The sequence below is a fragment of the Gallinula chloropus genome (genome assembly GCF_964237585.1).
Source record: "Gallinula chloropus genome assembly, chromosome: 1".
Taxonomy (NCBI): Eukaryota; Metazoa; Chordata; class Aves; order Gruiformes; family Rallidae; genus Gallinula; species Gallinula chloropus.
Genome location: NC_140085.1, coordinates 207,879,312 through 207,894,047, shown reverse-complemented (window position 1 = coordinate 207,894,047; position 14,736 = coordinate 207,879,312). Strand labels below are relative to the sequence as shown.

At 41.1% G+C, this 14,736-nt stretch overlaps 1 protein-coding gene across 1 annotated transcript in view; it reads left to right on the top strand.

Moving 5' to 3' along the window:
- Positions 1-14,736, top strand: part of MICU2 (mitochondrial calcium uptake 2) — a 146,235-nt gene that overhangs the window by 68,088 nt on the left and 63,411 nt on the right. The window contains exon 2 of the mRNA XM_084270255.1: positions 12,701-12,848. Within this exon, the coding sequence (XP_084126381.1) occupies positions 12,701-12,848 (148 nt within the window). The remainder of the gene's footprint in view (positions 1-12,700; positions 12,849-14,736) is intronic.

Genomic DNA, 14,736 nt, shown 5'->3' with positions numbered 1-14,736 from the left:
ATTTCTTGTGGTGGCAGTGACTTTGTTGTTATTGTTGTATTAATCTTACAGGACAAATGGATGTTTGTTTCAGGTCCCTCCTGGGACCTGCTAAATCCTCTGAGCATAACTTTGACCCCTCTTCTAAAGAGCTTAATTTGTGAGCCATTTTTCATCTATGTGACTAAACATTTAATACATTTTTTTTTTAATATGAAAAGAAAGGAAAGCTTTAAAGAGATCCTGTTTTCTTTGTCTTACATGTTGTTATTCTCTGATTAATTTACCACTGTGGAAGTTTTATCTAATGGTGTTAATTCACTGTATTTAAAAGTGAAGAATTTCACACTTCTCAGATGCTGTTGAATGCTTTGGGAGGGTTGATGGTGGTAGTACTTTTCTGCGGCAGCCTAATCAGTTAACTCCCCATCGCTTATGGCACCTTTTTAAGTACCAGGCTCTCTGAGAACTGAGAAAACATGTTGCAACATAGGTAATACTGGGGTTTAAAATCTCCTAGACTTTTTGTAGAGTAGAATCCCAGACTGGTTTGGGTTGGAAAGGACTTCAGAGATCATCTAGTTCCAACCCCCCTGCCAAGAACAGGGACACCCTCCACTAGCCCAGGTCGCCCAAAGCCCCATCCAACCTGGCCTTGAACACTGCCAGGGAGGGGGCAGCCACAGCTTCTCTGAACAACCTGTGCTAGTATCTCATCACCCTCATGGGGAAGAATTTCTTTCTAATATCTAAACTAAATGTCCCCTCCTTCAGTTTAAACCCATTCCCCCTTGTCCTATCACTGCAGGCCCTTGCAAACAGCTTTTTTGTAGGCCTCCTTAGGTACTGGAAGGTTGCTATAAAATCTTCATGGATACTTCTCCAGCCTGATCAAGCCAAACTCTCTCAATTTGTCTTCATAGGAGAGGTAGTCCAGCCCTCTGACCATCGTTGCAGCACTCCAGACTTGCTTCGTGTCCTTCTTGTACTGGGGACCCCAGAGCTGGACACACTATTCCAGGTGGGGCCTCATGAAAGGGGCAGAATGACCTTGTTCAACCTGCTTGTCATGCTTGTCTTTCATGCAGCCCAGGACACAACAGGTCAGTTTTCTGGGCTGCAGATGCACACTGCCAGCTCATGTTGAAACCCCCAAGTCCTTTCCCACAGGGCTGCTCTCAATCTGTTCTCCACCCAGCCTGTAGTTGTGCATGGGATTGTGCTGACCCATGTTCAGGACCTTGCCCTTGGCCTTGTTGAACTTTATAATGTTCACATGGGCCCACCTCTCAATCCTTTCAGAGTCCCTCTGGATGGCATCCCTTCCCTCCAGTGTGTTGACTGCACCACACAGGTTGGTGTTTGTGGCAAATTTGGCTTGAGGGCACGCTTGATCTCTCTATCCATGTCTGTGACAAAGATGTTGAACCTGAATGTCTTAAAACACACTATATTTTCCAATGACCAGACATTTTTTGTGGAGTTGCTTATTTTTTTAAACTTTCTACCTATGTGGATTTTTTCTTCTAAAGCATTTTAATTTAACACAGGGATTACACATAGAAAGGCTAGAAGAAGACAGCACCTCATCCCTCCCCAGGTGGAGCTCCAGCTGCTCACTGACATAGAGGGTGACACCACTTCCTTGTCTCCCTTGCCTGTCCTTCCTACAGAGCCTGTATCTTTCCATCCCAGTGCTCCAGTCCCACTGCATCTCCATGATGCCAGTAAGATCATAGCCCAGCAGGTGTGCACACATTGTTCCCCATGCTGCGTGTGTGGTGTGGTTTTGCATGGCTGGGTTCTGGTGGAGGCGGGGGCTGCAGGGGTGGCTTCTGCAAGAAGCAGCTAGAAGCTTCCCTAGGCCTGACAGAGCAAACACCAGCCAGCTCAAGGCCAGACTCGCTGCTGACCAAGGCTGAGCCCATCAGTGGTGGTCATAGCTCCTCTCTGAATCACATTTAGGAGAAAAAAACCTACACATCAAGGTTTCTTATATATTTGTTCTCAAAGGAATAATTTTTTTTTAGTCTTGCCTACTATTTAAAACACCCTTTAGTTTAAATAGTGACTTTTTTAAAAATTGTTTTCATTTCAGAGTATCTGTAGCAAGCGCTTGTGTAGTCGCATGCCCTCCTCTATTTTGTTGTGGTTTGGGTTTTTTAATTAAAAAACCACAGCAAATTATAGAATTCCCAATTCCTTTACCAGTAAATGTTTCTATGGAGCTTTGCTGTGTAAAGCCATCATAGCAGTGTACAGCTGGTATGTACACTGGTATTGATGCAGGGCGATACTGTTAAATACATGTCTGGATTAAAACAAGAGCCTTAAAGCACCACCTTGGAGATCTTGTGACAAAGGAGATCTCTCTTCCGATGAAGAACGAATTCAGGACTCCGTTCTCAGTTGAGCACCAGCCAACAGAACTTTCTTCCATGATTCACTGCATCTTTGAACTCCCTGGGTTTTCTTTATGTCAAAACCTTGAGAAAGGGAGATGCTGAAATTTGGATAAATTTGTAACAACTACAGGTTTCTTTTACTAAACAGAAGGATTTATGGAGACTGATGACTGCTAGCATACCTGGTGCTTGCATATTTAAGATTGTCATCTTTTTTTCATTCTCTGATAACATAAGAATTTTTAAGGCTTTCACAGGCATCCGTTTTCATTTGAATTGTACTTACTTTTCTGCACAGAAACAATGGTTAGTCTGAAAGGGTGAAATCACAGGATATTTCTGCTTTGGGGATGCTTCTCCTTGGTATTTGTAAGTCAACCGATTCTGCTGCTGCATGTTTGGTTTTGATCAATGATGTGTTAGCCTGGTTGGCAGCTGCACCTTTTGGTGTATTTCTTGAAATGCAATCCCAGTATTGTGATGAAAATTCCCTGGCAGGGCAAGGCCAAAGCACCTAGGTTAAAAATGAACATTTTCATATTTTAATGTGTAATTATATTTGTCGTGCCGCGTGTTTCAGTGATTGCTGAAATCTAAGGCCGTTCTACAGCTACTTTTATGGAAGGCACAGTGCATTTGGGCACTGGCTGAAACATGTTGGATGTGCTAAACAACAGTGCTTAAACAGGGTTGGTATTCTGAAACATGTTCCAAAAACATGAAGCGACAGTCTCCTCTGATGACAGGAAGACAGTTTCTTTCACAGGGTTTCACAGGCACATACATTGTCTGTAAAATACGTGTCAGTGTGATGCCTTTTCAGGAACGCTTTTGGCACACTGTTGCAAACGTAGGCTGTGCAGAGCTATTGGAAGTGTTTGTAACCATTGACGGGCACGTTGAAGTTGTTTTGGAAAGCTTACTAGACCAGTTCTGGTTTATTTCTGGTTTGGTTTTGGTTTTTTACTTTTCATGTTATCACTAAACTCCCTCCTATCTTACTGCCCCTTCCATCGCATTTACTACATGCTCAGCCCTTGCACAGATTGTGGTAGCACAATCCTTCTAGTTTCATTTATTCATACATGGACATGGGTATATTCAAATCAGCAGAACCATGATGGTGCTAACACAACATATCTGTTTAATTACAAAAAAAAAATCTTGAAAATGTAATGACTTTGGGTTTTTAATACGAAACTCTTTTCTGTCTTCTTACATACTGGTACACCAAATCTAGCTCCTTTAGCCTCATCTTTTAATCTCTTCAATTTTCTTTTGAATCTGTATTGCTTACTTTACCTACTGGAAAGTCATCTTCCCTTTCTGTCATCTTCTCTAAGTCTTGGTTTTGGACATACATTCACTCAGGTCAGTCGGCTACATCTACAGTTGGACAGTTTATTTCTCCTGTGAATTCTTACTTGAAGCAGTGAGTCCAGAATTCATTTGGCTTCCGATTGAGAGCAAAAACTTGTCTGGCATTCAGCTGCCTACTATTAAAGCCGTTAACTTTTTTTTCTGTTTGTACAGTTGTTCCAGGACCAAGCAGTATGACAGTAAAAAGCTTTTCAAGCTGTAAAGCATCAGGTAAATGGATAGTACCATGCAGTTGACATGAATTGGACCACAAAATACCCCACAGTTTGAAACTGTACTTCTTATACTCTGACATAGGGAGTCCCATTTAGAAGGGCATACAAGTAAACTGAACCACCATGTAATAAACACATTCTCTTGATGTAGTTCAAAACAGATCAAGTAGAGCTACTATCTGAGTTAACCAAAGTGAGAAGCTATTTGAAAAGTGCATGTGGCTTCCTTCCACAGCACAAGCACATGCAAGAGGTAAAATCCCATTAACATGAAAAGTCCTAAAGGTCTTCCAGCCCAAGGTAAGCAAAAAGTTCAGATGGCCTAGGGCCTCCCTTGGGCTCCTTCTAAGAAAGTGTGCAGACACTCCATACATCATTTGAATTGAGAAGGGGGAGGAAAAATAAAGCTACTATGGCATTTTGGAGCTTAACAGTTAAGCTCCAAAATATTGATTGTATATTTACACATAGCATCTTTGAAAAATATAGCTCTTCTTACCTTTAAAGACAAATGCATTCAAATCTTCACATTTTAACTGCACTTTAACGTGCAGCGATTGACTGAAAAAGATCAGTGAGAAGTTGGATGCAACACATTTTTTGCTTAAATCCACTGACTGTCAAATACAATAGCAGTGTGATGAGCTTTTCCTGGAAAGCTGTATGAACATGTTTCCTGGGCATGTTGCCTTTGGGGTGCCTATGTGGTCCCCCTGCCACTCTGTATGCATTTAGTACTTCTGCACCAGTGTGTTCGAGCGGTGTGTCAGCCTCGGTAGGGGAATGTGTAAGCAGGGCGGTGTGATAACTTGCAAGTTGAGGTGTAAATGTATGGTTTGTTAAATGAACTGGTTCTCTGGCTTGTTAGAGCTTGGGCACCTTATCTGCCTTCATTATATTCTGTTAGGGGAAATGTGTTAGTTTCTGACTTCTTTTTAAGTTTAACGAGCTCTGCGAAGGTTGAAATTTCTGGAATTGAATAGTGAAATCAAAAAAACCTCCTTGTAAACCGAGACTAGTTTCTGTATTATCCTTATATTTGAATTCATTCTCCTTTTGGTATGGATTCTAGTAACAGTGGAAGATTAGCTCTGTGTGGATCTGTTTAGTCTGAACTCTGAAATACAAAGAGTGGGAGAGAAAAACTGAACCCAAAAATGTCAGGGCTTGAGATGCAAATAAACTGTTCAGCTGCTGCTTCAAACATAACCCATCACTAATGAGTACTAGTGCAGCAGGATTGTCTGAGCAGCTATTCAAAAGAAAAAAGGGGAGTGGCACCTGTTAGTGCAAGAAAGGGCTTCATCTAATTTTGGAGTATTTATATACAGCAGTGTTAAGAGTTGCCAGGCACAAGGCTGTTGCGTTCTCATTCTCTGCTTGTCCTTCTTTTAGCAGTCTGGCCTCTATCTCAGAAGTAGCTCCTGAGAAGGTATTTTAATCTGTTGTCCATGTCATATTCAGGGATTTCAGGGCTGTTAGAGCTTTTTCTAACGCAGTTTTTTATTTAGTTTCACATGGCTAAACAGCCATTCAAATGCTTAGAACATATTTTTAAACAGAAATCAGTGCCTTTTTCCCTTCACATTTCTGTCTTGCTTTCTGTTCAGGCTGGCAGCATTGAAAAAAAGTAATACAGATCAGTTCACTTCCTAAGAACATTGTGCTTCTCATGTCTTTAACTTGATGCTGGGTTTTGGTAACTGGTGCATTTGATTGAGACTGCATAATAAACGGCTCACATTCTTTATTGTGAAAGTACCAGCTACTTTCTCACATACTTACACAAGCTTTCTTAAATATTACAATCTGGAGCTTTGTGTAAGTCACCTGTTTCTGTCCAGTGGATTTCTTGTCAGAACTCTTTTTATCTGTCAGTTATGGCATCATGTGAAACTTTCCAAGCTTGAGCTCCAAGCATCATCCTCTGTGCCTTCAGCGTGCATGCTGGGTGTGTTAACATGTGCCACGGGGGTTGAGGTTAAGTTACATTTTCTGTTATTTTGATCATTTCACATTGGATTGAGTTGAAATCGAGATGCAGTAATGACACAAGTTAACTGCAAAGTTTTCATCAGTCTTACAGAAATCTGATACAGAGTTGCTAAATCCATCTGTAGATCTAGTGTGAATTAATGGATCCAAAGCTAAGGCTCCTAGAGAGCCTGCTGGCACCAACTGGATTTTAATTACATCCCACAGATTGGTTTAGTTATCCTTGGAGCAGGTAAAATGAGTGGTGCAAGTTAACTCTTCCAGATCAGGGGAGAAAAGAAAAAGAACGTTGATCCTCTTAGAAGAGGAGGAAAAGAACAGTTTTATAGCGTAATTTGTTTGGGTTTTTTCCACGGGAAAGGGAAGGCAGAAGACATTGCATAGGTGATGGAGGAAAGAAAGCTAATGAAAGGATACAGAGAGGCAAAATGAGTAGATTATGTGGAAAGGAGTAGAGTGAACAAGGGAACAAGTTAAAATTCTGTTGGGAAAATTAGCTGGAAAATGTAGAGTATAAGCAGAAAAAAATTAAGATGGAAATCATACAAAAGGTGCAGGCACATCAAAACACCAAGTTCAGTGCAAACAGAGAAACTGTGCAAACAGAGAAAAAGTAAGATTAACAAAAGTGGAAGACATAATTTTAAATTAAAGGGGGAGAAAAGTGTATACGCTTATTTTGTCTTTTCTGATTCACATTCAGCTGCAAATACTTGAGTTTGTACACAAGTACTTACATTCTGAATGCATGCAGAATTTGATTAGCAGTCTTAACAAAATCACATGATCAGCAGTGTTATGAAAATCACAGGTAAGGGTTATCAAGGTTTTATTTATGTAACCTTTTATTTTTACTTAATTTGTTTTTGAAGTTCAAAGACAGGAGCTGTGTTTTACTTAAGTTCACTATTTTTCATAGGAAAAAAAAAATCAAAGGCAAAAGTTGAACACTATGAATTCTTTATTAGCATCCTAAATTAAGAGACTGATAATCAGATTAATTACGTCAATCTGAAAATTGATTGTAAGAAGTAGTGTTGCCCCTAGGCATTTCTCAGTGCAGAAGCCAAGAAGGAAGCCACAGTCTTTGGTGATGCTTGTAGATGCCAGTGGCAGGGCAGCCACTGATCACATGCCGTGTTGACTGCAAAGGAAAACACTTGCATCATTCTAGAGCCCTTTTTATGTCATTCAATTCTAATTTACCATCAACTCTAATAGCTTTAGCATGGACATTCTCAAATTGGCGTTGAAGGCCACTGAATTCCAAGCTAAAGCTGAAACTCCATTCTTCATTCACTCGGTTGTTGTGCGGGGCTGCTGTGGAGTGTGTGGGAACCAACACCAAGCGTTGGGAGCCCCGGCTGTACCCACACACAATAGAACAAGTTAAGGATGGAATTTCAGCTCGAGCCCTAACTTTAATGCAGCATAGCACTTTGCGGTTTGATTTCTTCTTATATGGCACTCTTAAAGACAAAAATGAGCCCAAGTCAATCTCAGAGTCATTTTAAATTATGCCTACAAGAATCTTGAGCAAGCAATAGTAACAGATTCTCAGTATATTTGAGTTTTTGTATCCTGCTTGCTTTGAGTTTGCACTGTTGGAAACTGCAGAGGTGTTAGATTACAGATACCCTAATATCCAAAGTCCAGCCTTAAATACAAAATTGTTTCCTGCAGTATAGTTGTCTTTACTGGGAACTCATTTTGTGGAATAGAATTAAAGAGGAAAACTGCTTTTTGCTCTGTACATGCATTTTTATGAGCGAAATAAGCTTTGACAGTGTTTTTAGAAATGTCAGGAATGTCAGATCTTTTTTATGTGAAGGACTCCTTGGATGACTCAGGAAAAAGTACTTGGAAATTAGTCAGGACTTAATTGAAGTGGGAAGGTTACTGAATTGTTGACAGAGAGGTTGCTCCCTAATGCATGCTTTCAATTGGCACTTTAAAAGAATATAAATCATAATGTTAAGTTATTGAATCAGCCTTTTCTTCAGAATATAATTTTTCTTCAGTCTTTGGTTAGGCATTTGGAATAGTGATTAGAATAGTTATTGACTCATTTATTCCTTCTCGGATCAAATGAGAGAGATGCTTCTCATCTTTTTTCAAAAATCCATAGGTCTCTACTTCTTCCCACGCATTTCCATCCTTCACCAAATCTCTTCAGTGGGTCCAGCAAAGAGTTTGGTAACTGTGCTCCAGAACACCTTCTGAAATGATTATTTTGATTTGGGGAATAACCATAGTGAAGTGTTACGCTTGTGTTGTTTGTTTAGGTTGTGAGAGTCATTTTATGTGGTGAAATGGAGAACTTGAGGCATTATGAGGGTCGTAGTTGGCAGAGTGGCTGAAAGTGTGATGACCAAAGTATGAGAAAGATGTCACTCAAAGTTTAATCAAATGCTGGCAGTGTGTAAGGAGGAAATCAAGAAGAGTACGAGTAAGATCACCAGTACTGATCTTTACAGGGCAAACATCCAGCTACATTCAATTTAATTAAAATTGCAGAAATAATTGTACTGAATATTTCTGTCAAATTGGAAGTTATATGGCTTACACCAGAAGAGTCACCACTTTTTTCATGTCAACTTGATTGTGAATTTCTAGTCTCTGATGCAGAATGTAGCAGGTTCAAGTCCTTAATTGAAGGACTTGATTAATTTGAACAGTATTATTGTTGGGTTTGCAAAAATGTTTTGAGAAAGGTGGCATTTAAAAGGCCTTAATTCATCACGATGTACTGTTTGAGTATGTGGCCACTGATGCTACCTGCCTTCATTCTGGACAGTAAAAATCTCAGTATTTCTTACATCCTTTCTGGTCTGGCCAAAGCATTTAACACCTCTATCTCCACCTCTTCTCTTCTGAGCTTCTGCTCTCTTGTTATGTTTGCCCAGATTTTCATTCTCTTGGGCAGTAAAATTGTGCCAACTCGTTTGGTGTGAAGGGAAGTGCACGTTTTGTGTGTTGTTCTGTCTCTCCCTACATCTTCTGAACTGTCTGTCCAGGCAGCTAACAAAAGTCACTGTAATTGCACTCCAGAAGTGCCATTCTCACCACTGCTTATAAAGGGAATCTGGATTAAGCACATTTAATGGAGGTGCTGGTGGTGTGGCTCTATGAAGCTACAGTGGAGAGCTCAGCTCAGTCATCTTGCTAATTTCCCTGTAGGCACTGGCAGGTTAATGTTAGGACCCCTGGACCTTTCTCTTCTCCAAATTGAAAAATCCAGTTCCCTCAGGTTCTAGTTGTTCTGTAGTTAAAATTATTTTAATGAAAACTTTCCATATTTTTTATCGATAGGGTTTGTGTAGGTTGCAGAGCCACTTGGGGAAATTTCAGTCTTTATTCTCATAACTGTTGAGTGAAGTAAAACTTATATTTTGAAATATATTGATAGGTTTTTTATTTTGTTTACATGTTTCTCTCACAGATCTTCACTGAGGCCTTTCTTGTACTCTGCAAATTAAACTCCAAAATAATGAGATAAGAGATAATTGCAAACATTTTGCTCTCATATTATACTTCCATACTCCTGACTGTTGCACAGTCTTTTTTTTCCCCTTTAATATTAACATGCTCTCAGTGCTTGTACCTTTTACTGAAGTATTTTAGCAAGTGGTTAATGCTAACACAAAGATGCAATGCATGGGATTATGTGGCATGTTGCAACCTCCTATATAATATTATCATGGAGTCATATCACAAAGTCATAGAATGCTTTGGGTTGGAAGGAACCTTTTAAGATCATCTAGTCCAGCTGCCCTGCAGTAAGCAGGAACATCTTCAACTACATCAGGGTGCTCAGAGCCCCATCCAACCTGACCTTGAATGTTTCCAGAGATTGGCAGATGAGAACCTTAACATGAGCCAGCAGTGGCTCTTGCAGCTCAGGCAGCCAATGGTATCCTGGGCTCCATCAGAAGAGGGGTGGCCAGCAGGGACAGGGAGGGGATTGTCCCTCTCTACTCTGCCCTCGTGAGGCCCCATCTGGAGTCCAGAGGTGGGGTCCCCAATACAAGAAAGATGTGAAACTGTTGGAGAGGGTACAGAGGAGGCCATGAGGTTGATCTGAAGGCTGGAGCACCTCCCCGATGAAGAGAGGCTGGCGGAGCTGCGCTTGTTCAGCCTGGAGAAGAGAAGGCTGTGGAGGAACCTCATTGCAGCCTTCCAGTACCTGAAGGGAACATACAAACAGGAGGGGAATCAACTTTTTAAAAGAGTAGACACTGGCAGGACAAGGGGGAATGGATTGAAGCTAAAGGAGGAAGGTTTATATTAGATATTAGGGGGAAGTTCTTTACAGAGAGAGCAGTGCGGTGCTGGAACAGGCTGCCTGGAGAGGTGGTGGATGCCCTGTCCTTGTGTAGCTCCAGGCCTGAGGTTGGTGGCCCTGCCTGTGGCAGGGGGTTGGAACTCATATGATCCTTGGGGTCCCTTCCAACCCAGACCATTCTATGATTCTATGATTGGGCATCTATAACCTCTTTGGTCAACCTGTTCCTGTGTTTCACCACCCTCATAGTGAAGAATTTCTTCATTATATGTATTCTAAATATACCCTCTTTTAGTTTAAAATCATTACCCCTTGTCCTTATGCAACTCGTAAAAGTCTGTCCCCATCTTTCTTATAAGCCTTCTTTAAGTATTGAAAAGCCACAATAAGGTCTCCTAGAAGCCTTCTCCAGGCTCAACAACCCCAACTCTCTCAGCCTTTCTTCACAGGAGAGGTGTTCCATGCCCCTGGTCATTTTTGTGGCCATACTCTGTCCACTTCAGCAGCTCCATGTATTCCTGGTACAGAGGACACAAGAGTTGGACGCAATACTCCAGGTAGGGTCTCACCAGGGCAGAGTAGAAGCGGAGAATCACCTCCTTCAACCTGCTGGCCACCCTTGATGGTAACAATTTTAGCTGGGCTCTGGCTATATGTTTTCCAGTTGTACCCATTGTCTTGAGACCCCCAAATCCTATGAATATATATGGTCCCCATACCCAGTGAGGGGCCATGATGGGTAGAGAGGAAGGAAACTTAATGACACAGAGTTGAAATGCTCCATCCTCTGATGTCTCACTGTCCACCTAACCGTTTTTTCACACTTTCTTCAATGGAGTGGGTATTGCCCACACCTTGAGGTCCACCCTCCTCGCTTTGCCAGAGTGCTTCACCTCAAAGGAGTTGATCATTACTCTCAGACCACACTGGGTCCCATTATTTGGAGCTGCCCATATCAATAGCAGTCCTCAGTCTCTCTTTTCTCCACCTCATAAGCCTGACACATTATTTTATCTTCAGAGCCCAGTCCAAGAGCTAGAAGCTATCATCCCAAAACAGCTTGTGCGTTCATTGTATCACTGGCTGGCTCCCCAGCTCTCTTTGACGCTTCTTTCCGGAGTCCCGGCATGTTGTCAGCTGGGTGGAGGAAACGTGACTGCTGGCACTTGACTGCAATTGTTCAAACTCTGCAGAGGAAACTGAATTAGCTGTCCTCATCCTGGAGGAATAGCAAGTTAAAACTGAAGTGTCAGAAGTCTTATTGCAGCTTTTAAGTGGTTCAGAGAGGCCCATTCACTTCTCACTTGCCCACTCCCTGGATGTGTGCACAACACACAGTGCCCCATTGCCTGCTATGCTATCTGCTTGTAGCTGTGCATGTTCCTGATTTTCATAACAACCTCCAGTGCTGCTGGGTGCCTGTTACCTTGTGTGTCTCTATAGCCAGTGCTGACTTCAGCAAAACCAAGGGAGGTGTTTCTGTTGGTCTCTCCCCTCCTCTATTCCCAACCTGTTTGCCTGTCTGTGTCCCACAGTCAGCACGGCAGACCCTGTGTTTTAACATCAGCTGGTAAGACCCTCACTGTACCTATAGCTGGTCTGAGTATAACTAGGAGCTGCTTATACTGCCCTGCCTCAGGAGTAACCCAGTTTGCAAAACACAGCATACACCAGCACTATACTGGACTGCTCAAATGCCACACAGTCCATAGGAGGGATCTGGAAACTGAAAACTGCATAAAGGAATAGTGGTCGTTTGCTGGAAGGTGTGATGGAGCACTTCAGCAGGCCATGCCCTAGGCTGTACCTGCTCATCTGCATCACACACCGAGTGATGCCACAGGCACTGACCTAGCTGCAGATCAATTTTGCTGTTTACAAATTTGATTCAAGTATGTTGGAGTTGGGATCTTGGTACTTGGCCTCGGATTTTCTTGATTTCCTTCAGTTTATGACATCTTTGAACGGTGCTAAAATCGAGTGATTCTGCTGATGGTAAAATTGTTCCAGAATTGATATTCAAATACACACAACGTGTTCTGAATTTTAGTGTCTTGTTTTCCTGTTGTCACTATCTCCAAAATCCTGAAATGCAAACATCTGTGTTTCACTGGGTCTGTGTCCTCTCCTGCTGCCAGTAAGTGCTGTTACTGCTCATCAGTGTTGTCAACTTGTATGATTTTGATCACGAGTGTCTGAATGTTTAGGGGTGACATCTTGTAAGCTTTTTGATTGCCTGACTAGAAATCCAGCAAATCTTTGGGTTTGATGATACGATCTGAGACTCTTGTTGGTGTTTTCATTGTTTTCCCCATTTTTCTAAACTTCTCTGAAAAGCATGTCCATGCGTAATCAAGATTGGTTATAGGAGTCTTTCTAATTGTAGAGTTGGTTTACAAATGCAACAACCTTTCTGCATGGATTTTTTTTCTCTGTTTCAGAAAGAAGATGGCATTAATGGGGAAAGGGATGAAAGACTGTTTCTTCGGAAGCATCGCTTCATGCATTTTGCATCATTGGAGTATGAAGGAGAATATTACATGACACCAAGAGATTTCTTGTATTCAGTAATGTTTGATGAAGTTGAACGTAAGTTGTTTTCTCTTCATTGAATTTGTGAAGGAAAAGCAAGTTGCAGGTCCCTTAAAGATGTAATTTGCAAATCACTGGGATAAGAGCCTTTATCTGACATAAATCAGAAGCAGCCAGTTTATAAAGGTTATGCATTAGATCCTCACAGGCACCACCACCATTTACACCAGTGAAGTGTGACTGATGATTTAGAAATCTGGTGACTTGATGATGACATTATGTCTCTGCATAATTTGCATTTCTGATCAGAGTGTAGTTCCTCAATTACTTACATGCCACAGAAAATAGTATGACTGTAATATAATAGTGTTCATACCATTCCTGGCCCCGTTATCTGTCTGTCTGCTTCACCAGTAAGTGCTCTGTGACCTTTTTTCTTAGAAGAGGCGGTGAAGGGAGTGACTTGAATGAGTGTAATAAAGCATTGAGCTCAGCTCTAGGTTCCTGTTTTCAAATCTCCTCTGGTTTATGCAGAACTGAGTTAAGAACAAATCAAAACTGTATGATTTTTTTTTTTAAAAGCACTATTAAAAACACACTTCTGAGGAGCAGGTAGGACTAGCACACATGTAAAAAGTCCATATGTCGTGATTCTCCTTTCTTTCTGGTTTTCTGACCTCATTAACTGCCCCATTCCTTAAGCTTCTTTTATCCATCTTTGTCTCATCTTCTGAAATTTCCATATTAGAGTGATTTTTAGAAACAATGTATGCTTTCTCTCAGAAAAAAATGGCTTTTACAGCTTTCCCTGGAATTTTTTCTTTAGAAAGGTAAAGTTCTCCAAGTTTCTGAGAGCATTACCATTCAGAGGGCAAATAATCTGTTAATACATGTGCTGAAGCAAGAGGGGGGAAATCTGAACTTTAACCATTGCTGCAGTCTGCACACACTGACTAGGGGACCCCAAAAATCTAGCAAAAGCCATAGATAGCCCAGGGTGCTCAGCTCAGCTAGGTGCAAACGCCCAAGTGACTTGGGGATATTGAGCAGGAGATACAGAGGGAATTCAAGGTGATGTGGAAAGGCTTGAGACCTGAACACACCGTGATTTGAGTTTGTAGGAAACTTGGGGCAGAACTGAGTTTGCTGAGCTGCACGTGATCAAAGAATAGGACACAAGACTGTAATGGAAGAAGTTTTCTTGTGTCTGCCAGAAATCTATAGGTGATAGGGATACACGGCTTTGCTGCTGACACACAATTTCTAATATTATACAAAGCTGAATATAAATCCTTAGAAGGACTTTATGACCTTGAGAGGCATGGAGACTCTCAGAATAACTTTTTATTTTTAATATATGGCTAATGGAAAGACTTTGTTCCCCTTCAAAACTTAGGTCAGTAAGTTAAAAACCTAGAAGGGATTTTCTTTTGAGTTTTCCAGCCTGGTACACTGCAAGACAGGGAATACTGAAATTTTCAGTTCTGAAGGTGTGGGTTTCAGACAGTTGTCTGTGAAAGCAAGGTTAGAGAAATACGTGTTTCTCAGTCTTAGCAGTTCATACATATTAATTGGTTACTCCAACTATAATAGTACACGTGCAGATTTTTAATTAAGTGATATGCTGGTAAGATTTATTTGTAATGCAGCCAAGTTAATTTCAGTTACTTTGCTAATACAACTAGGAAACAGCGTTAAGCAGAAAAAATAACAAGAAAAAAACACGTGAACAACAAAAAAAAATCTTTGCACTAACATGTATTTAGCATTTCAAATCGAGGTCAGACTTACAACAGTAGCAGCATGGACAGTTCATAGATGAATGTTAGTACTTGAATCTAATGCTCCTAAATATTTTTTGACCGTCATTGGTGTGGGTTCTTTGGCTAGTACCATAAACACAATGGTACACAGGTCATATCATTTGGGATTTTAGGTTTTCTTA